Source organism: Pleuronectes platessa, chromosome 4 (assembly GCF_947347685.1).
Source record: "Pleuronectes platessa chromosome 4, fPlePla1.1, whole genome shotgun sequence".
Classification (NCBI taxonomy): Eukaryota; Metazoa; Chordata; class Actinopteri; order Pleuronectiformes; family Pleuronectidae; genus Pleuronectes; species Pleuronectes platessa.
Window position 1 is genome coordinate 15,648,385 of NC_070629.1, and position 23,751 is coordinate 15,672,135.

Consider the following 23,751-nt stretch of genomic DNA (forward strand, 5'->3'; position numbering starts at 1 on the left):
GAGTGAAGATGTCATGGATTGAAGCTGAGCCGCTCGGTGCTCACTTGGCTGCGTCTGCTGGGTGAGGAGTGGGAGAGAGGGAGGGGAGAGAGAGAGAGAGAGCAGCGAGCAGCCACCAGCTCGCAAACCCAGAAAAAAAAGAGGCGAACTTCGCTGGTAAACGTGTTTTACTTTGGTTAAAGACATGGCAGCTCGCACGGGGGGATATCCCTCCCCGGGGATGTAGGCGGGGAGGCTGGGTCGGCTGTGGAGTCCACCGGAGGCGGCAGTAAACTCGGAAGGAAAGAAAACAACAACAACACTGGAAGAAAAGACGAGGATTACACACAACAGTGACAATAAAACAACACTCCCCGACAAGTGGTGTGTCTGCGGAGGGTGAAGTCCGAAGAAAAGCAACAGGAAACGCCGGTGACTTGATGTTCTACCTGGAACGTGTTGAATGTTACTTTGCAGACAGCGTCTCTATGTGAACTTTAAACTCAGGAAACAATGAAGACATAGCGAGCAAGGACTCATCAAGTGTCTCGACGCTGCTAGCCGTCCCGCTAGCGGTAGCGTGGCTAACTCACAGGGAGCGAATGTGCGGTGAAGCTAACGCCCGCTAGTGCAGCTAAGTAGGCTAAGTTAGCTCTTTGGCTAACGCTAGCCAAACGCGTTTTTGAGAAACTTTTGGTGTTGTTTCCCCGGAGCCCAAACACTGAAGGAGTGTTGTGAGGACGGAGGGGAAGGGCAGGTTCCCTTCTGGACTTTTTCCCCTCTACGCATTTCCCCAAAATGATGGCTGCGGAGGTCAGCAGTGAGGATACGGGCTCGGTCACGACAGGGACAGGGGTGGCAGGCGGAGGAGGCCCGGAGACGGCAGCTTTCCCCTACTATCCTAAGCCGAGCAGAGTGAGAGTGGCTGATTTGGGACAAGCACCCACACCAGCTGTCCGGCAACATTCGAACACATCGCCGGACTCACTCCCCGACATGAGCATGATCTATCCCGGGCCTGGTGGGGATCTGACCGCAACAGGGAGTGGCGGAGCAGGAGGTGGACATTCAGTTTTCCAAGGAACAAGCTCAGGGACCGCGGGCAGCGTGTGTTGCTCTCCCACGTCGGAGGGTTCGGCTAGTCGGGTTTCACCAACATCAACCGGCCCGGATGGGCCTTCTGCTTTCCCCCAGCTGCCACCACCTCCTCCCCCTCCTCCAGGCTACGCGGGGATCGGCGGCACTACGGATGAGAGCGACCTGCAGGATGGACCCGAGTATGAGGAAGAGGAGGTGGTGTTCCCCCTCTCTGCACCTCCCACCAACCAGTAAGTATACTGATATAAATTCTAAAACCACAAAGCAACATTTATGAAGCATCCCGCACTTTCTGCTGGTTCCCAACCTTCCTCTGCTGTATACCTGGACTCTGAATGAGACTTAACGTTGACTCGTGCAGGTTCATCAGTTACTTGTGCTACTCATCATCAGTTATCATCTACATTTAAAGACTATTTTCACTGCTCCATGTACTGTGGAGTTTTAATAAACCAGTTGTGCTCATGAAATAATCCCAATTCGGCCAAATTTTTCTCTTTGCCATTTGAAACATTATAATGCCCGAAATACAATTACTCAAATCAAATAGATTTGGTGTGTTTATAGCAGAATGCTGGATTATACATCTCATTTCTGAACTAACATTGATTAAATAGATTCAATAAGTTTATTGAATGTTCTGAAGTGCATCGTAATCTTTTATGGAAGCTGTATGTAAAAATAAACTTAAGCACTTGATTTGATGAATCAACAATGAATAAGCAAAATAACTCCATCAAAATACCATTGCCTCTCCTGCTTTTTATCCCATCGTCCCAGCTGTTGGACAAAATTGAAAAAGAAGCACTGCAAAAATTGAGCATAACTTGCCAGTTTGTTTCAACTTTATAAATGAGAGAATACCAGTGATACATGACACTCAAAACAGAATCTAAGGCCATAGTAATACATTTTAGTTCGAAAATGCCTAGTGTTTTCTACGTTCATGCCTGGTGTCCATACCTCTCTGCAGTTTTTGAGCCCCTAAAACGGAGATTCTTTAAAAGCTTCTTGCACAGAACTTTCCACCACTCCTGGCTCTCGTTTGTAGGATTTTCTTCTACTAAGCAACAAACTGCAGAGTGGACAATCTACTTCCTGTTTACACCAGCATGCTCATGACCCCTGTACGTGAATGGTCGTGTGATGCGTTTTCAATCGTTTTAGAGTATCAATGTTTTGTTTGTTGTCGTTTCAAAACCAAAACATATTTACGTGGTCGTAGCTTAACTCAAAAAGTAACATACAAATATTCAGTCACAACATTTTTAACAATTTGTCATACCTGAATCATTGGCTTTCATCTCAATTGCTCGTGACTGTATGAAACTTAGCTTGACTCAAGATGCTGGGAAATACTGCACTGAATACTGTCCTTCCAATTACTTTATATTCTTAATGTATTAAATTAGTTTTGTTTTAATGGATGAGCAATTAGTCCCTTTACATCTACAGTAAGGTAAATGTATAGCTGGTGTGATTGGTACAGTGTCCCTGTTCAGCCCCATAAAATACCTGTTCATCTGTATGGATCTGCAATACGAGCCAGATTACTGTCAGTTAAGGATTGTGCTCCATCATGCAACATGAAGAAATTGAAATCCAATAGTTCTGTTTCGACGTACATTTGCATACTTGCAGCTAATTTACAGTCCTTTGACCTCATGGGCACAATATGTTAGAAATATGTTTTCTTTGTGATTAAGGTGAGACGAGCCTGAATGAGTATTTGTAACTTTTTGATAAAAGCATGGCAGGTCAATCCTATCCGTAGTATTAATGACCCATATCTATAATGACAGGCATTTATATGAATTTATCAAGCATGCTAATAAGCACGTGTCCAAACCTGTGTGCGTGTGCTGCTGTTGTAATAACCCAAATACAGCCCTCCCATTTGTTACAGTCTCATTAGAGAACTGCTGAGCTTTGTCATTTCTGGCCCTCATACTGTGAAATATGGAAGTGACTGGGCCTGGAGTGTGGATTCAGCTCTTATTTTAGAAGCCACCCTATATCTCCCTGTCAGATTACTGGGAAAGTGGAAGGCCAGCAATTCACCAGTCTTGCCTGTACTGGTAACGAAAAACCCTAAATGGAATTGGCTACTGCACTGGAAGTAGACCTTTTGCCAAGGAAATATGGACTTCTTTGGTTGGTCCTTGCATTCCAGTTTATTAACTAGCCGGATTGGCAGCGAGACAGTTTAACAGTTGTCACCTGTGCATTCATTTTACACACTGTTGAGTCAAAATAAATCTAGTCACTTACTCTATCTGGCTGAGCCTGAGATGTGTTATTTGACAAAATTGATTAAGACACAACACAAGCTATAGTCTCTTATATTGACTTAATGGTTTTGTTAATTTTTCTGGTTATTATGACCCTGTTATTTCAAAAAGAGACCTACCCTCATTACACTGAATTGAAAGTGCTGAGCAATACTGGCACTTTTTATTGATTGCTAAAATGAGCGATGAAATATGACTTTACTTTTATCATAGAAATGTACAATGCAAACTTCTGCTTTAAAGAAAGAATGAGGTCAAATGCTCCCTGTTGTATATTTGTGTTCTTATCGTTGCCACACCTTATCGTTGCCTTATCGTTGCCACACCTGCCACTATATATAAAAGCAGGGCTAGACACAGAGTTAGGTTCACAGCCTTATTCATCCTCTTTTCTGGCATTGCACCACTCTCTACAACAGACAAGTTATTAGGGCCTTTTCTTTCAAAGGGAAAAAATGATGACCCAGTTTAAACAAGGGTATGTCACTATGTTTTTACTGATGCACTGTGATAGACGGCGCTGATAGGTCTCATCCAGCGGTGCTGTCCTGTAGAAGGTGCCTAATCTGATATACAAGGATTGAGGCAAAATGAATCACAGTCAAAGACATTGCTGAAGTTTTTGCCTGCAGGCTACAGTGAACCTAATGGCCAAATTTAATGGCATAAAATCCACTTCTCTTGTGTCACACTTTGTGACCCTTATGCGAACATCCCGTCTCTTGTATGTGTAATACAAGACTTATACATTTGTTTTTTGACTTTTCACTCTGTCTGTAATAGTATTTGCCACTGGCAAGTCTAGCACTGGCAGCAATGGGTGTTGCATTCACAGCTGACTACCCACACTCGTCTGAGTGATTCTGAATCTCACCCTGCCCACTCAGCTGTGTTTGCCTTCTGTAATCGGGCTCCAAGACTGATCTTGTATTCCTTTGAGTTATGTTAGCAGCCTGTTAAGTGCATATCTGAAGAGTGATGGTGGAAATCTTCCACACTATTGAGTTGTCCCAGTGTTGGTTGCACAGTAATTGTGAAAGCTAAACACGGCACATGTGCAGTACAGTGAAAATGTTATTACAAGTGGGAGAGACCCAAACAACAGTGACATTCATTCACACCTCTGTACACCAGGGTGCCATTCATAAACAATGCAGAAATGTGATAAGAATTTGACACAGATGATAGCTCAATGAAGAGGCAAGAGCAAATATATCTACTGGGCCCCATGCAGTGAGCGTTCCTGCTGCCTTTAGAAGCCTCGGGCCCAGCGCCTGAGCTTAAACTAACAGCTTGTTGGGAAATGAGTCGTTGATTTTGAGTTTCCACGAAGATTAGAGAGGATTTCAAGTCATAAAGAGTTTCCCTGAGGAGGTGGTGGTAGGAGGAAAAGAGAAAAGGGGGAAGGAAAACTTGGATTTGAAGATCAGTGGCTGTGTGAATGAGTTTACCAGATTTAGCAGTTGGCTGTGGAAACGTGACTGTAAGTGCAGTGTTAATTGAGCACCCACACTACCTAATTTCACTTTGTGTTAGGTGGCAGATACAATGGAATTCTGAGGGGCACGTGGATGATGTTGCGTAGCTTAACTACAATGAAGGGTGTTCCCACCAGTTACAACACTTTTATAACAAAGCAGGTTTTGATTAGTGGGATTGATGTACACAATTTAAGGACTGGTGAGCCCAACAATAAGTAATAAACCTGTGATTTCCTGTCATCTTTTTTAAATTATTGCAGTATTCCTTGCTGGAAAGCTACACCTAATGGATCATTTTGACAGGACACTGACATGAAACTTGTGGTGGGACAAATAAGACTATTGTGGGCCTCCGCTGGGGAAACACTGACTGCATTGCATTCATAAGTTTTTATTATAAGCACATTATATAGCAGGATTTTCAAATAATAATGAGTTAACTGACACTTATGCCATTTTCAGTCACCATAATACCTTATTGTTGCCCAACCCTATTATTGTTGGTTTACTGGACCCATTGAATGTCCCACCAGTCACTTTTATTAGTGTAAGATCTGTGTTGTGCATTGATAAGGGAAAGCCTATGGTTTCCATGCATTTTCATTGTGTTATGCAATGTCCTGTCATGCCCTTCCAATACCCACACTGCCCTTTTCTCTCCTACATCCTGTTTTCAAGACTTCTGAGCCACTCACTGTGGCATTAGCGGAATCCTCAGAAGCATTTTAGTTGTTTGACAATACCAGGGATTTTAGATGATGAATGACTTTTCACATTAGTTAGGAGTGCTGATTGAGTTGACTTTGCACAGGAAGTCTTTGAGTGTTAGGCTTTAGTGTTATAGCACTTCAGACATAACCTCAGACACAGGAAGTATAATAGAGGTGTTTCTTTTAAGAGGGCTGTTACTTCATTGTTACTTATCCAAAAGAACTAGTTTTACACTTTGGACATTTGTATTAATTACTCCATATACAGTTAGACTTGCAATGATGGTTTTAATTCAGCTGGAAGTGAATGTTCCTAACTGGACGTCCCTGCTTGTAGATATAAAAAAATCAAGAGGAATATTGCATGGGCAGTTGACAGTGAGGCCTATTAACACTGATGTAATGATGTTATTTCAGGGAGACTTTTTCACAACAGGAAAGCCGAGATGCCTGCTTTGGTCCCCGTTTGCCTAGCTGGCCTTACGAACGATGGTGGTTGGTTAGTTTTCAGACTGAGCAAGGCTGAAGCTGCATGGATGCCCTTTCCCCATCTCTCCATCTATATGGTTTAGCTCTGCCCATTTGTGCTGCCATTCTAACACCCTGGCTGAGTCTAACAAGCCTCGGCAGTTCATAGCGTGTAAAGCAAAACAAAACCAATCCACAGCTGATGCCAGTCCACTTTCTTTCCATGTGAAAACCTGAACATGCAAATATAGGTAAATGGTTATTGGGACACAATTTTGCATGAGAGTTGTTGATATGGCTGATACGGAAACCCAAACATTTTACATAAATTGCTGTGGTGTTTGTGATTTGATTGCCTGTTGTGTGGTCAAAAGCCTAATGGAAACTTTCAGGGTGAACAATCTTGACGTCACCCTGTGTTTCGATTTTGAAGCATGGTTGAAGCCAGGTGCATATACTGTACACTCTCAAAGTCACATGGTTTCATGGCTTGTTTCCACTAACACATGTCTGTCTGTATCTGAGTGTTCATGGGACATGAGTGTCCCTGTGTGTGCAGAGATGCCACTCCTACCCTTGCTGTCCCACTGCTTCAAAAACCAATCGGCAGCATGCTCATGATGCGTAGTTTATGAGAGAGAGAAAGAGAACAGAGTAAGAGGAGAAGAAAGTCAGAGGATGCAGCGGGAGCAAAGACTACGGGGCTACAGTCTAAGTCTTGGAGATCAACCTGTGCAATTCTTCAGGACAGGATAACACATGGTCACCCAGTTTTCCTCAAATTAGTTAGCACAACTTAATGCATGTGGGGTAACGCATCTCTGTGTCCTCCTCTTCATTTTGCTTCAGTGGATATTGCTCGTTGATCCTAGTGTCGGGAGATGACTGTACCAGGGTGGCAGCAGGGTCACCTCATCATGCCTTGTATGGATTTGGAGCTGCCTTTGCTCTACTTTCCACATCAAAGCTGACCGTTTTTGTTTGGCAAGCAGCTGTATCAGTGGAGTGGGTGCACCTTGTGAGACCACGGGACACGGCAGAGGGAGATGCAGCAGAGGGCGAACTCGGCGTAAGTGGGGCATCATATCATCCCTGCGACTAGAACCTCGCCATCTCTACTGTGGGCTGATTATTTCAGTTTATCAACTATTTATTTTGTGATTAGATTTAAAGGGTAACATAAAAGTACCTCCCATAGAAAGTTGGCAGTGCGACTGAGGCATATTCTTAATGCACAGTAAGGCAATGTTTCATTACTTCTTGATTATGATGTGGGCTGACAGTACATCTGGGGAGATGCATGAGCACAGCAACATCCATCAAGACAAAAGAAAATGAAGAAGAGAGACATGAGCTGGAGAGAGCGAGAGCTCACAAAAGAGCTTAATGAGAGATAGACAGACTGAGAGAGACATCGCAGCAAGCTGTTTGTCCGATTTGTCTCGGATATGATAATATTACAGCACAGATATAAAGCATAGATTCTTTGCCTACCTGAAATCATTATCAAATGTTGATTTAAGTATGTTCCGCACTACAGTATTTTTTAAGAATGGATGATCTGTGAGTGTTTCAGCAGTCCATTAACTGAGCCTTATTTAATGGTTAAGTCCTGCCAAATATAGTCAGGGCTTAATTTCCTGTAAAAATGCTTATTCTCAAATGATTTTAGCCAGTAGATTATGTTGTGTCCTCATTAAGAGAACAAATGTTCAAATATTTAGTATTTTTCAAACAGTAGCTTGTTGCAACTATAATAAATCTGATATTCCTTAATTTTCCTTCATTTTCCATAAAGCTTTTATAGTTGTTTTTTTAAACTCAGATAAATCTGTTTATGTTATTGTTCTTTCATTTTCTTTATTTATTTAAAGGTAGTTGCCTAATATCTCCTGCCTCGACTATTCAACGTGCCTGTGCTGGTATGGCTGGCTTCAGACGCTGTCTAAAATGCCTCAAATCATGAGTTGAGTGCAAGAAAAGATTGTATTTGCCCTTTGTCTCATGATGAAGTGAATAAATGGGTGACTTGTGTGAAAATGAAACTCAGGATGTTGGCATTGGGCTGGTGAAAGGATGACACTATGGGTGTTGTGTGGTGCCACAAACAGGTTAGTTGTGACTTGGTTGTAAGAATAATGATCAGCTATGTGAGTGAGGACTGTTCATGTATTGCAGATTCTAGGAGTTAGCTTGTTTTAGTTGATTGTGAGGGAACTGTAGGCAGAGGAAGAAATGCCTTATTTTGAGATGAGTGTCAGTAGAGGGAAGCAAGACGTCAGTGGGCTGCTCGCTGTTCATGTACTGACATGATGGGACATTCCTCAAGCTGATACAAGAACTGTATCCTGTCACTATTGTCATGGTTTAAGCTCACAGTCTGTTTATCAGAGAACCTTTTCAGTCGGGTTGACCCAATTACATTCCATTTCATTATGGGCAGTGAAATAATAGTATGAAATATTACGGTTTTCCTCAAATCTTCAGAAAGTTTGGTGTAAATTGAATCAGCCAGGCTACAAAGATGACCTCAAGGTCGTATACTACCACAAATCCACATGGCAAAAGCTGCTGTGGCAACACAAAATTATATTGCAAGGCCGTGAAGGAAGTCAGGAATACCACAGGCTTTAAAGATTAACAGTAACCTAAACTGCAACAGAATAGCCTCTAGCACACTAAAATCCAGCATTTGGTTGCCCTCAATTGATCCATTTACTATTTACAACAAATATTTCCAGGCTTTTTTATTCTCTTAAGCTGCTGTCAGTCTCCGGAGCATCTCCCCACTCTCTACAGAGCAGGTGCCTGTGTGAACGCAATGTCCTATACACCTATCACCCCCCGCAGGGTGAGGAAGTGGGTGCACTGAGGTCACACAAGTTCCTTGAGGTGCACCTCAACAACAAACTTGACTGCTCTGGTAAATCAGATGCCATCTATAATAGGAGACTGAGCAGACTACTTCATGAAGAGGCTCAGGTCACTCAGTGTGTTTAACAGGTTGTGGCCAGTGTACTTATGTGTTCGAGAGGTGTGTATTATGGCTGGTCATGTATACAGGCTCAAAGATGTTATCAGAAGAACACCGACAATGTATTGAAACCGACATTTATAACCTCTTGCTCATTTTAATTCGGGTAATGCTTCCCCCCAATGTGTGCACTCACGGACTGTCGGATTTCTGCTATGTTCATTTTGTAGCGGCAGCCCGGGTACCTTGTACCGTGCCGTATTACCCTGCCATATGTCCTCTCTCCTCACGCCCCTGCTGATCTGTGCTCACTTTACACTTTAACTTCTCATTAGTGTCAGTGTTTATTATTATTAGGACATGTATAGTATTTAAGATTACTTTGTTTGCTATTCAGAATTTGAGACACGTATTTAGGAACATTGAAAAAAAAGTTTTGTATGTAGGTATTTCACCTGCCACACGCAGGTCTCATCATAAGATGTGACGGGACACGCCCAGCCAAGACATCAGGGTTAAAGTGACCGTAACAATCCACAATCATGATTCATAGATTTTTTATTAATTTAATGTGAGAAGAGTGACACATCAAGCACACACACACAGGGTAACTTTAAATTCACATTCATTCTTAACTCGATTATTTAATGATGATCTATGGACTTTGTTGTGCCAGTCGAATAAAGCACTCATACCTCTACAACTTTTTGTAATAGATCAGAATCTTTCTTTCAGTCATCTTCTTTCTGTCAATCATGATCCATGCTGTGTTGTATCTGACATAGGCTGCTCCGACTGTTTTTAGCAAAGCTTGAAGCGATGGAAACAGTGACTGGCTTTTGCAGCTTTATTCCTGTTTGAAAAAGATTCTGCTGAACAATTCTTCTGTGTATAATTCAGTTTTTGACCTCTTTGTCTTTGACCTGGTTCTGGATTAGTTGCACTAGACATTTATATCCAAAATGTCTTCATAATTGTCTTTTAATGACATTATACAGAGAGTGTAATTAGGGCTGTGAGTCTTTTTACAAATTAAGTTTAAATGAATTTGAAATGACACAAGAATTTGAAATTATGTAGGCTGGTCTGTCCTGCTCTGCTCTCTGCAACTCGTCTCTTAGCAGTCATGTATCATTCCTCCAGTTTCGATGATTCTCCTTCAGCATTACTTTCCCCAGCTTTCTCAGCCCTTTAAGGGCTGCTTGGCCTCACTCTCTGACTGCTCTCCATCCCTCTTTTCAAATCTCTTATCACCCAAATCCCCCCAAAGCCCCCTCACAGACTCTTAACTCCTCCTCCTATTTGCTTCAGCAAGCCCTCTGCAGCTTTCTCTGTGATAACAGACTTGATCATGTTTTCTTTACAAATATAAACCTCGACTCACCTAAACCAGATGGGAGCCCCTTTAGGTCTCCTGTGAAAGGAGCTGCTGCACCACCTCATTCATCTTGCCACCGCTGGATGATTTTTCCAGTCACTGCTCTTCATTCTGAGAGGCCTCACTGGCCTTATTTTGGAAAACAGTGTTAATTTATTTAACCCCAACTAGCAAAAGTCCTGTCAAATCCTGTCTCACTGGCTTCTGTTTAATGCAGAGAAGAAGTGAGACTTTAATGGTGTACAGGAAACTCAAAAATAAAAGCCACTGAATTCAAGCTTTTACTCGCCTTCCTCCGTCCATTTGTCTGAAAAATACATGACCTACTCATCTTGTCTGGGTCATACTCCCGTGAAAGTAGGTCGAAACATTTCACATAGCTTCACTGTCTAATGCTGATTTCGTTATCAGTCTATCAATAATTAACATACATTGCATTAATTTACTTGCATCCCTTTACAAGTCCGTAAGGGTGAGGTCATTATCAGAATATTAAGTGTAAGGTTACATTTTTTAGCAATTAAATACTCACATTTTCTCCAAAGTCAACAACTGTCTTACAACACACCATAACTTTCTCACATTATATTTACCTTGTGTTTGTGATCTCTTTTTTGTTGTGAGGAATGAAATCGATATACCATGTTGATATTTTATCCTAAAGTTTTTTGCGAGGCACTACATCAATTCAACCAATCAAGCAGTAATGGTTAATTTACTTCTTAACAACAATGGGCACTTCCCTCTTGAATAGGCTCATAACTTTACTAAGGGTTCCTTTCAATTTCATCTTAATGTAGATTCGCTTTGGTTAAAATGTCTCAGCTTTTCATAGTTTTTCTCATAAACGCACCATCCACCTGTCTCCCCCCTCCTAATTGGTTCATCATTTTCTCTTCATCTCAGGTGGTACCATGGCAAGCTAGACCGAACCATTGCTGAGGAGCGGCTGCGCCAGGCCCGGACCCCTGGCAGCTACCTCATCAGGGAGAGTGACCGCCGGCCCGGTTCCTTTGTCCTGTCGTTCCTCAGCATGACCAACGTGGTCAACCACTTCAGGTATGATTGAGTATAAACAACAAGCAGCAAGTCTTGCGCCGGAGTCTAGAAAAAATCGATTTGGGAGGCAGCATGGCCTTTTAAAATCGCCATTCACAAGAATCGCGATTTGTAACTGAATCGGGTTTTTTTCAGTTACCGACACATTGGTTGTCTAGTTAATTGTTTTTATCCATTGATGCCATTGTCTTCCTAGAAACCTGTGGGGTCCCTGTAGGCTCATTGGTGTTCACCGTATCAATATAGAAGTCACGTAGACTTGGCTAACCTTTCTACCATGGTATTAATAACAGCCTACACCGAGGAGCTTTGTAAAGGAAACAGTCATAAGAGTATGATGTGACTTGTACTGTTTGTCTGTTCTCTGTAGAGTCCTGTTAGTAGGCGAAACGGAACACATCACGTTATCTGACAACAAGCAGGCAGCATGCCACCTTCAGTTACCAGATAAAGATAGGGGAACTACAGAAGTTATTCATTAGCTGCTAATCAGAAGGACAGAGAGTCACAGACATGACATGTGCTGATACTGAAGAATGTGTTTCAAAAGTGGCCTGCTGTGCCTCTGCAGACTGCTTCAATTCAAGTGTTACAGTAATTCAATCTGACTATACTTTTGAGAATAGTGTTTTCTATGAGGCATTTCAACTTGTACACTTATGTCCTCTGAAACCCTTCAGTGTGTGTGTGTGTGTTACACAGAAGACTTGAGCTAAAAGGAAAAGGGGCAGTTCACTTGTCTAAAAGTAATACCGTAGGGTAATTTATAACATAACGTTCAATAAACAAGATAGATCAAACATTACATCTGTCCTCCCCTCAATGGATTGGCCATATTCACTTTTAAGACACATTAACCCTGCAGCTCACACACAAAAGGGGAAGATTTGCCCTTTCCGAAAAAGGGAACCTACTTTTATTTTAGGATATGATAAAGTGAAAGTTTAAAATATCACTCAGCAGTTTTTTGAAAACATTTAGTTGTTAAAGGTAGCACCAAGTTTCAACAGCTGTCTCTGTATTGCAGAGTTTAAGTGTCAAAAGACATAAGATGAGCATGTGATGAAAGTCAGTGCTTTATCTATCCAGGACCATTTTACTTACTTTGCTTACAGTCTTTCTTTTTATCAGGTTTTTCTGTTTCGTAGACTTTTATTTTTAGAAACACTGTTAAAGGTTTCATGATATTTAGGTGTAATAGCATCCTGGGCAGAGAATGAAGGCACACTCCTGCGTGGGCTGGTATCCAAGCTTCTGTGTTTTGTTTTGGTTCAGTCCAGGGACACATTCATGTTAGTGCATGCAATTCCCTCCATGGTACTTGGTTTTCCTTCCCTACATCTATATAGGAAGAGATGGCTCTAGCTCAGATCAGCAGCGTGGACCATGTTGTGGAAACGTTAATATTCACCCCTCTCTTTTGATGTCACACTTGTCACTTGCCTATGATGGTGCGTTTAAACCAGGAACATCAACACCACATCTTACATTTATTACAGTCTAACAGCAACACACAGGACAGGAAGATGCTAGCTGCCTTCTGAAAATGATCAGGGTTCTCTCACTCTCTGCTCATGTGTGTTTCACAAACACACATTAACGGACTAAAGCGACTTATGGAGGCTCAGATACTGACATGAGTTCCAATCTGTGAATATGGCTGATTTATTTTACCAGTATGGACTGCATCTAGCTGGATTGTTTATTATGGTTTCTGTGTACACAAGGTATCTGTATTCAGTCGTGCCTCAGGTTGTGTGTTTAGGGGCCTCTGGGCTTCACAACATCCGCAAATTGTATAACAATACAACACCTTAATGAGAACCATGAGAGCGTTGTGGCATACAAAGCACACGTTTTGGTCTCAGGTGCTGGCGCTAGACATAGAGTTGCAGTGAATATCATATAACCTTTAAATAAACTTGAATCTGTGCATTTAATAGCTTATCTTTCTACTGCTCTAGTGCGGGGGACGCAGATGTTTTTTCCAGGCATGTATCTTATAAATCAAGTAACAATGACATCATGTCCTTCAGTCACAGTGGTTTGGTGTGGGAACATGATGACATTGATGCTGAAGGGGGTGAGGGTTGTAAGTGAATTATGAACATAAAGCTAATTGCATGACACCTACACCTCAAAAGGTCAATGTCTTTTGATTCTGCTTGCAGCAATAAGTAGTATTATAGTGTGTTTTGTTATAAACCAACAATCAGAGATCCACTCGAGTGATGAGCAGATAATAAGGATTAGTCGCTCTGCAGTGGGATATGGTCCAAACCAGTGCTTTAGAGACAGACACTATTTTCTGAAGGACTGTGGTTCAGATATTTAAAGACTTATTTTGTCTTGGTTATTACGAGATCTCTTTCATCTGTGGTGTTAGCCCACTAATGAAAAACAATGTTGACACAGTCTCACACTGTCACAGGAATTAATGTTGAACATTTTCTGTTGCCTTCAGTGCAGTGATTAGCCTATATGTTAAAAATAACCATGCTGTCTTTAATCATGGTTGTGTTTTCTCTCAACAGGATAATCGCCATGTGTGGGGACTATTACATTGGTGGGCGGCGGTTCTCTTCTCTATCGGACCTGATTGGTTATTACAGCTATGTGTCTTGCTTGCTAAAAGGAGAGAAATTGCTTTCTCCAGTGGCCCCTCCAGAGGTGAGACTGAATCCACATTCTTAACTCTTTCCATTGCTTGTGTGACATGACGTTACTTGATATTTACCCTTTTCCTTCTCCTCGTAGTTGTTTCTTAAAATAAATATTGTGAAATGCATCTGTTTGTTCTCTTTGGTGGGGTGACTGGGTTGTGGCTGACAGCAATTAGTTTTTTCTTTGATAGAAATAAAAAACTTGATATCTTACAGTGGCATGTTAATGCTATTTGTCAATATTATTATAGGATAGAAGCAAAGATCTATCAAACCCGATTTCCAACATTTTAAAATATACCCCCCCCAAAAAAATCATTAATAAATGGTTTGCAAAATTGAAAGTAATCTCTTCAAATGTTAAGTAAAAGTACTTGACCTGATGAAATGTTTCATGTTGAAAGATGGGTTGGAAAATATATCTGTTTGAGGCATTGAGTAAAGTTCTGTAAGATCAATGGTAAGAATGAGAGTTTTATTCTTTTTTGTATCCACAGCCTGTAGAGGACAGGAGGAGAGTCAGGGCCATACTTCCATACACCAAAGTGCCAGATACTGATGAGATCAGGTGAGTCTCTGAGGATATCTCAGAAAGAGAGACTTTTCCATTCTTGTACAGACAGTATTACATTTTTATATCAAACCAGTTGCTTTCCTGACCTATAAGTTCTGAGACACAGACGAGCACTGTTGATGACCTGGACTTAAAATTGGATTATTTTTGACTGTATGGCTTTGGCATGTCCAAGGCCTGCTTCTCCCATCACAGCAGCCTGGGAAGTACATTATTGGACATGTTGATATAAAGCAGTCTTGTCCCTGTTATTAAGCTGCAGTAGGCACACACTCTGATGATCCCTGTTATCCCTTGCCTCCGGAATCTGATAAACATCTGTCTGAAGTCAACCTCAACCCAGAGTTTTCTAGTGGGTCACAGGATTTACGGAGTTGATAGACATGCAACATTTACCTCAAATGTTGTGGTTCAATGAGGACACCTGCTGGCAGAACTGTGATATAACAACCCTTACAAAATAAGTTGGAAAATGTCTTGATAAAGATTTAGTTGTACTGCTCCCATATTTCATTCCCATCATAAAGATCACATGGCCTTGAGGGAACAACCCAGTGAGATACATTATAACAATGTGTATTGCAGATACACAGTGCCTTTATTTTTGGGAGTTTACAAAAATGTGTAATTTGGATTTCTCTTCTAATGTCCACTTTGACTCATCGTATCCTCAGTTTCCTAAAAGGGGACATGTTTATCGTTCACAATGAGCTGGATGATGGCTGGATGTGGGTGACCAACGTTCGCACAGAGGAGCAGGGCCTTATCGTGGAGGATCTGGTGGAGGAGGTGGTGAGTAAAGCACTAGATAGGAAGGTTTAGAGAATGTTAAGGGAACGATCATATAAATCATTTCAGTTTGTAAATGACAGAAAAACTGCAGTCATTGATCCATCTCAGTTGTTGTCTTAAAATATTTCTGTTTCTGACATTTTTCAGGGGCGGGAGGAGGATCCACACGAGGGAAAAGTGTAAGTTCTTCATTCTCAACTTATTAACCAATAACTGGTCAGTGGTCAGTCTTCAAACCTGGGTAAACATTATCTTCGAGGCAGTGACTAATAACTTGCATTATTTTGCGGGTGCATCCTTTTGCACAATATATCAGTACAGGTTAATATCAACCCTGTCAGCCTCCTTTGTTTCCAAGACATAAATAATGTTTTTATATTTACTTTAACAAGCCGACCAGCACAACAACACAGTGTGTTCCACATGAATCATTATTTTCTCCTAACTTGTGTCCTTGAGCATCGGCAATTCTGCCAACTCTTAAAAATAAATGAATAAATAAAAAGTAAGCATGCGCAGGGCCCTCTGTAGGAACAATCTGATTAAATTATGGTCATTTATTTTCTTTGGAACATTACATTGAACACAAAAAGGCTCATATGATTTATTTTGATACAGTAGTGATTCATTTTGCTGGATAAACTGTTTACTCTGACTATCCTCAACAGAGATACCATTTATTAAAGATGTCAGTGTCGAGACATGTTGTTATAGTTGGCATCTGTTTTTTGTTGATTTTGCCTTGTTCAGTGGTCGCTCTTCTCTCTGTTGCTCTTCTCCTACAGCTGGTATCATGGAAAGGTCACCAAGCAAGAGGCCTACAACCTGCTGATGACAGGTACCATCCCTCTTTGCCTTTCATTAGGCCGCAGTTATTAATCACTTGTGACATCGTCATTCTGACATTGAAGTCCATTTATCACAATATTCTGCTGAGCAGGCGTTAAAACCTTTCTCTTGGTCCCTCTGTCGATTCCTCTGCTGCCCCTCCTTTCACAGTTGGCCAGGTGTGCAGTTTTCTTCTCCGGCCATCAGACAACACACCTGGGGACTACTCGCTCTTTTTCCGCACCAATGAAAACATCCAAAGGTTTAAGGTCTCCCCCACCCCCAACAATCAGTACATGATGGGGGGGAGGTACTACAACAGGTATGTTTTTGGCAATGTGCCTGCCTTCAGGTTTTCATAAAACAGAATAACATAAGGAGAAAGTGATGTGCTAAATTGTAGAATATTAAGTTATAGTCAGCATGTGTTGTGTATTTTGACTTGCAGTTATTAACGTGCTGCATCTTGTTCTCTCTCTCTTTCTCTCTCAGTGTTGATGACATCATCGACCATTACAAGAAGGAACAGATTGTTGAGGGCTACAACTTGAAAGAACCAGTTTCAGTGCAGGTATGTTTAGTTGCTTCATGCCATTATTAAGCCTTTTTGATTCTACTTATTTGGCTAAAAAATGTAAGGGTTTTGATAAGGCTGGATTGCTCACTGTTCCTTTACAATTGTGACTTTCAAGAATCCATCTGAAGCAACAGATTCTGTTTTAGTAAATAGATGTAATATTAACCGTGTCTCCTTTTGAATTGTCTTTCTGAGTATGTGATGGTATCAATTGTTTTTTATTTCTTTACTGTAGCACCAGGAACAAGTTCTTACTGACACGGTGGATGGGAGAGAAATTTATAACACTATCAGACGGAAAACAAAAGATGCTTTCTACAAAAACATTGTGAAGAAAGGCTACCTCTTGTTCAACAAAGGTTTGTGTAGCTTCTGCCTTGAATCACACATTATCAGTAGCTCCATGTAACATCAATGAGATTACCTTAGTCTAGTTTCCTGGTGAGGTCAGTCAGGATCCTCCAGTACAAACAACTTTCCTCATGTCCATCTGGCCCTCAGGTAAAGGCAAACGGTGGAAGAATCTTTACTTTATCCTGGAAGGAAACGACGCCCAGCTCATCTACTTTGAGAGCGAGAAGAGAGCCACCAAACCAAAAGGGCTGATCGACCTGAGTGTGTGCTCCGTGTATGGTGTGCATGACAGTCTGTTTGGCAGGTGAGATATCAGAATATTGTTCTCAGGTTTAGGAGGTTCTGTCACTCAGTTCTGAATTCCCAGTTGCATGGATGGACACCACATGGAGAAAATAGTTTTTTTTGAGGTATTATTCTGCTCTAATGAATACAAAAAATCTCCTTTTCTGTTTGACTTTTCAGGCTAAACTGTTTCCAGATTGTTGTCCAGCACTTTAGTGAGGAGCAGTACATATTCTACTTTGCAGGAGAGGTTCCAGAGCAGGCACAGGTAAGACCAGCACACAAGTGTAAAACCGCTTGTTCTCCAGAACAGTTTACAGTGCGCTCTTACAGAGACAAACCATGTCAACTGTGTCTAATAAACTCTATAAAACATTTTCTTTTTTGACAGGATTGGATGAAATGCCTTCAAAATTTCTGCAGTAACCTAAGAAAAACCACTCAGCCCACCACCAACAAGAGGCTCAGACAGGTACAGATACCTTCAGTCAGTGTGTGTTCATGGAGACAAAGTAAAGCAGTAGATAGACACATTCAAACAAAACAGTAAAAAGGTATTTATCTCTCAGGTGTAAAAACATTATTGGAACCTAATAATAAAATCAAATGTGAAGCTCAAAATTGATTAAACCTGACTATAACTGTGACAGATGCCCACATGATTCAGTGTTTCCCATTAATTAACTTCACCGTGGCCGCCCGCCTCAGTCTAATTTGATCCACCACAGTTTCATAATGAGCCGAAACAATTTACACCTCTTAATAACTAAAGATCTCTAAGGTTAGTGTTTTGTGTCATGGCTTCATTGGAGAGAGCACATTATCTCTGACAATGGACCCGTCTGTCATAGTCAGAGCAGTCATCTGCAGCATAGAGAGAAATCAGTGGGTTAGTGGACCATCAAAAAATCCATTATGTTTTTACAGTCCTCAGCCGGCTGAACTTATTCATATACACCTCTGTGTGCTTGAGGGAGTGCTGTGTGTGTGTGTCTGTTTTGTTACAGCTTAATTACATAATTCCCACACTTGACTTGATTACATTTTTTTTAACCAGGCCATTCCACATTTTAAATTTTAGATGAGCCTTGTTGTTAGTTACGTACATATTGTTTTACATTTAAAGGCCTATTTGTATTTAGCATCTTCCATATAGGGCTTGTTAAAATAAGTCAGGGAAATTTGTATCATGATAAATGTATCTTATTTTTAAGAAATCTGAGAAGAGGTAGGCATTAACATCTCAACAAATAAACAAAATATAATTATTGTTCTCAACCTATCCCTACTCATTTGTTCTGTGTATGACACTCTGTTACATTTTTACAAGAAAAGTGCCATATAGACAAAGTTTGTGATATATTTGTTCTGTGCTAATTCCCTCATGTCCTGACAGGTGAGCAGCCTAGTGCTATATGTGGAGGAGGCCCACAAGCTGCCGGTGAAGTATTTCAACAGCCCTTACTGTAACATCTACCTGAACAGCGTCCAGGTGGCAAAGACGCACCCTCGGGACGGGCAGAACCCCGTCTTCACTGAAGAGTTCATCTTTGAGTGAGTATATCACATAGCTGCTCATATATCTTCCTACTGTGGATTCTCCTACTTTTCTGCATCCCTGACTGTTTTATCCTTTTCACATTCCCGGCTGCATTATATCTGTCTTGAAATTGGTAATATTTTCATGGTGTTTACTAAATGTATTAATTTGTTGTTTCAGTGACCTGTCGAGTGAAATCAACAGATTTGAAATCAGCCTGAGCAACAAGACAAAAAAGAGCAAAGACAGTGACATCTGTAAGTACCGCTGTTAACTTTTAAAGTGCTTGAAGTACGTTTTTGCTAATACTAAAGCCAACATTAGCGCTAACGGTTGTTTTTATTTTGCAAAACAATGTTTGGCCTGCTCCCTAAAGAAGTGGTACTTCTCAGGGGCTGTATTATAACCTCTTGTCTTGTAAACACATGTTACTTACACCGACACCCAAAAAGAAACTTTACTCAGAGGCAGAGAAAACATACATATAACACTTTCAAAACAAATAGGATATCTCTAAGCCAGTGCATTCACCTCATCTCTTCTTGTTTCATTTTCAAACTTTCATCTCTCCCACCTTTTCTCTCTCCCTCTCAGTGTTCATGCGCTGCCAGCTGAACCGGCTGCAGAAGGGCCAGATGATTGATGAGTGGTTCCCTCTCAGCTCCCACGTGCCTCTGAAGGGCATAGAGCCGGGCTCCTTACGTGTACGTGCCCGCTACTCCATGGAGAAGATCATGCCTGAAGAGGAGTACAGCGAGTTCAAAGAGGTCTGATCCCACCGAAAGCTTTTTTAGACTGCAACGTCCATCAACTTTCTTCTCTGTTGCTCACTCAAAATGACAATGATGTCATCGTTGTGTGTCCTTTTGCAGATGATCTTGCAGAAAGAGTTCCATGTCATCTACGCTCTGGCCCATGTGTGTGGTCAGGACCGCACCTTACTGGCAAGCCTCCTCCTGCGGATCTTCAGACATGAGCAGGATGAAGCCCCCCTACTCAGGACACTCAACGACAGAGAGATTAACATGGAGGGTAGGAAACACCCACATTAAAGAGAGGACTTAAATAATATGAAAAGGAATAACTTTGAATCCTTTTGTTTAGTTTTTTTTTTTTTTTTTCAGGGCTCAGTTCATTGTTTGTATGGTTGTCAACTCAGAAATGTAAAGAACGATGTGCTCATACATTTATTTCCCCTTGTCCCCAGATGAGGCCACGACCTTATTCAGAGCGACCACACTGGCCAGCACTCTCATGGAGCAGTACATGAAGGCCACAGCCACGCCCTTCGTCCACCATGCTCTCAAAGACACCATCCTCAAGATCATGGAGAGCAAACAATCCTGCGAGGTAAAGACCTCCAGAGGTTTCCCCTCTCTATAATACATCTGTCATCTGGCACTTTGTATCTGTGGTACAAGGTTAGGAACATGGCATTTATATCATTGTCAGTGCAGCTGCCGCACAAGGCTGCTGTTCTGTCTCAAAGCAAAACATAAAACTGAAACGGCACCAGCATGGCGGAGGTCTCAAGGCTGCTCTTTGAGGATTAACACCACAATGAATATATCAGAAGTTTTTGTTGAGTTTAGTTACCCACACATATGTAAGTCTCATAGTGTATCATTTCTTTACTTGTTTTTTGTCTATTGTACTTAAAAAAATTCCGTAGAATACACAATTCTTATCTGTGATTACATGAATCCTTGCTTCTACTGCAGGATAATGAATTAAGAATGTTCATGGCTCACAACAACCTTGTAAATGTGAATTATTATCTTCATTTGTTTATCTCCCTTCATCGATCCTTGCTTTTAGTTGAACCCTTCCAAACTGGAAAAGAATGAGGACGTGAACCTGAACCTGTCTCATCTCCTCAACATCCTGTCTGAGCTGGTGGAGAAGATCTTCATGGCCGCTGAGATCCTTCCACCGTAAGCATGCACCCCCGCCCAGACAGCTTTGTTGTCTAGTTTTGTCAGTAAATCGTTTGATTTAGTTCATAAAACAGAAATGTCCAACACCCCCATCACTGTCTTTCTCTGATGACCTTTCCAGGACACTGAGGTTCATCTATGGCTGTCTGCAGAAGTCTGTGCAGCAGAAATGGTCCGCCAACACCACCATGCGGACGAGAGTTGTAAGGTAATCCAACACTTGTGAACAATGTAGGAGCACTGCTTTTGTTTTGTGGGTTTAAAAGCAGTCAGCTTATCTTTGCCCTGCATTTAGGACCTTCATTTAATTTGAGCATGTGACCATTGTTTTTCTTTTCTAAAGTTTTCTAACTTGACCTTATTGTTCCTCCAGTGGCTTTGTCTTTCTAAGACTGATCTGTCCTGCCATCCTCAACCCAAGAATGTTCAACATCATTGCTGGTGAGCGTCCCCTGAAAAGCACACACACACAAAATCTTCCTGTTTCCCATGTGATGTGTTGCACTGTGTGATATCCTCTGTGATCTCTTCTTGCAGACCCTCCATCAACAACAGCAGGCAGGACCCTCACCCTGGTGGCCAAGTCTGTCCAAAACCTCGCCAACCTGGTTGAATTTGGTGCTAAGGTTTGAATTTCCCTCCAGGATCCTTCAGTATTCAGTATAGGTGTTCAAAATGTATGTCGGCAACACACAGCTGTCTTTTCTATTCCCGAACAGGAGCCCTACATGGAGGGCGTGAACCCTTTCATCAAAAACAACAAACATAGGATGATAATGTTCCTGGATGAGTTAGGGGTGAGTCACATTGTTGCCTTTTGATCAAATGACTGTTCGTAGAGTTGAAAACATTTGTTGATTAATTGTCAGAAAGCAAAGAACTTCTGATTGTTTCAGCAAATTAACCCATGCAGACCCAAGGCGCTGAGTTAAAAACACACTGAAAAAAACAAAAACCTAAAACCTGAGAATTTTTTGAGGAGCTGATAGAATATTGAAAAAAAACTTAAATTTCATTGTAAATCATTGCCATTTCATTAAACTTAGTTTATATTCTCTTTAATAACAATAAATACAGCAAATCTGCTGAGATCCCCCCCCCCCTCCTCAAACATGTTTCCTGCTGCTTGAGCCCAGGTCAGCAGGCACACCTGAGTCTGAATCTAAATTGTTTTCATCAATGAAACTCTGCTGTAATTTGCTGTAATATCGCTTCCCTCACTTAGATCGTCAGCTATTGTCCTAAATGCTACTTTAAAAACTGTCGGCTAAGAGAATAAACAGTAAAACTTTATTTACAGTTATGCAGTATACCTTTCCAGTGAGTATTTCGTCTCTCTCGAAAAAGATGAAATGTGGATGAGACACAAACTTCTCCTGCGGCTCTTAAGACGTTCATAGGTTGCATCCGGTCTAAATGGGTTGATAGATTATGATGATTGCTCGTTGCAGCTCTAATGCAGACCCTGGCGGCTACCTCTGTTTCACAAACTTATAAGAACCCTGTGTGTGTTTCACCAGAATGTCCCTGATCTCCCTGAAGCCACCGAGCACTTTAGGACAGACCTGTCCCGGGACCTGGCTGCGCTGCACGAGCTCTGTGCCACACACTCAGACGAGCTGCGGACGCTGAGCAACGAGAGGGGAGCGCAGCAGGTCAGAGACCTGTGACGTCACATCTGAACACACACACAAGTCTGTAACCTCCTGTCACAGCAAAATGATCTTACTCCTGTCTCCTCTCTGCAGCACGTGCTGAAAAAGCTGCTGGCCATCACAGAGCTCCTCCAGCAGAAGCAGACTCAGTATGCCATGTCCAACAGCAACAGGTAGTACTGCACTCCTCCTCTCCTCTCATCCTCCCATCCTCCCGTCGAGTCTCCTCCGCCGGAGTGCAGCACAGAGGAGGCCGAGCATGCTCTACCCTCATCACCATGGCAACCCCTCCTTCACCACCACCCTCCATCATGTCCTCCTCCTGATAGTCCCGCCCATCTCCACCCACCTGCCATCTTGTCCCGTTCACCACAAAGAGAGCTATGCAACAACAGCGGCTGAGTACAACAACCGATGCAGTACTTAGAACGAAAAGAAAACCTTGTGCCAGTGACTGACAGCTGAACGCACAGGAGCTACCTTTCCTTCAGGAACTCTGTTCATGATTCTGACTCGGGTACACAAGGGCCAAATATCACAATTTCAAGAGGTGTCTGTGTACCCGCTGTGTTTTGATAGCACAGGTTGCCAAAGTGTAACCCCCCCCACCCCGTCTCCTGGCTCAATATGAGGAAACTGACATGAAGAAGCTAGTCCTTTCACCCCCCCCCCCCCCCCCCTCCTTTTTTTCTGGTAACTGGATTATGAGCGTTAATGCTTTTTATACTGTAATTAGTGACTGATTTATTTTAAGGATGTGACAACATGCGCAAAGTGCTGAAACTTATATTTCTGTCTGTTTTCTTTATTTCTTACTTTGGTTTCTAGATTGGAACAAAGGCTTTCAGAAAACTATGGTTATTTTATATTAAGAATAAATTCTCTTGCTGGAATCATGAGTATATGAGAGAGATGAGCTGAATTTTTTTTTTCTCCCTCCGATTGTATTCCGTTTTAAGTCTTTTTTTTTTGTTATGCTTCTGATTGCCGGACAGTACACAATCAGAGAAACCAAGTAAAATGAAAGTGTTTACAGCAGTAAGAACAATTGAATAGTACAGACTGTATCAGACATGCATGCACTTATTAAACAGTTTTTTGTAAAGTA

General features: G+C 41.7%; 1 protein-coding gene across 2 annotated transcripts; it reads left to right on the forward strand.

Moving 5' to 3' along the window:
• The first annotated feature begins 58 nt into the window (after positions 1-58).
• LOC128438242 (ras GTPase-activating protein 1) lies at positions 59-23,751 on the forward strand. Of its 2 annotated transcripts, none has more exons than XM_053420736.1 (25): positions 59-1,307; positions 11,286-11,438; positions 13,973-14,108; positions 14,599-14,669; positions 15,350-15,467; positions 15,615-15,646; positions 16,253-16,305; positions 16,467-16,617; positions 16,788-16,866; positions 17,108-17,231; positions 17,374-17,530; positions 17,692-17,779; positions 17,903-17,983; positions 18,908-19,065; positions 19,232-19,308; positions 19,646-19,818; positions 19,924-20,083; positions 20,259-20,401; positions 20,870-20,985; positions 21,110-21,196; positions 21,362-21,429; positions 21,526-21,614; positions 21,708-21,785; positions 22,509-22,643; positions 22,737-23,751. In XM_053420736.1, exons 1-25 carry the CDS (start codon positions 778-780, stop codon positions 22,818-22,820), a joined length of 3,141 nt encoding a protein of 1,046 aa, XP_053276711.1. In that variant the 5' UTR covers positions 59-777; the 3' UTR covers positions 22,821-23,751. The 2 variants fall into 2 exon arrangements, with proteins under 2 accessions (XP_053276711.1, XP_053276712.1); XM_053420737.1 differs by lacking the exon at positions 59-1,307 and adding an exon at positions 6,660-7,096.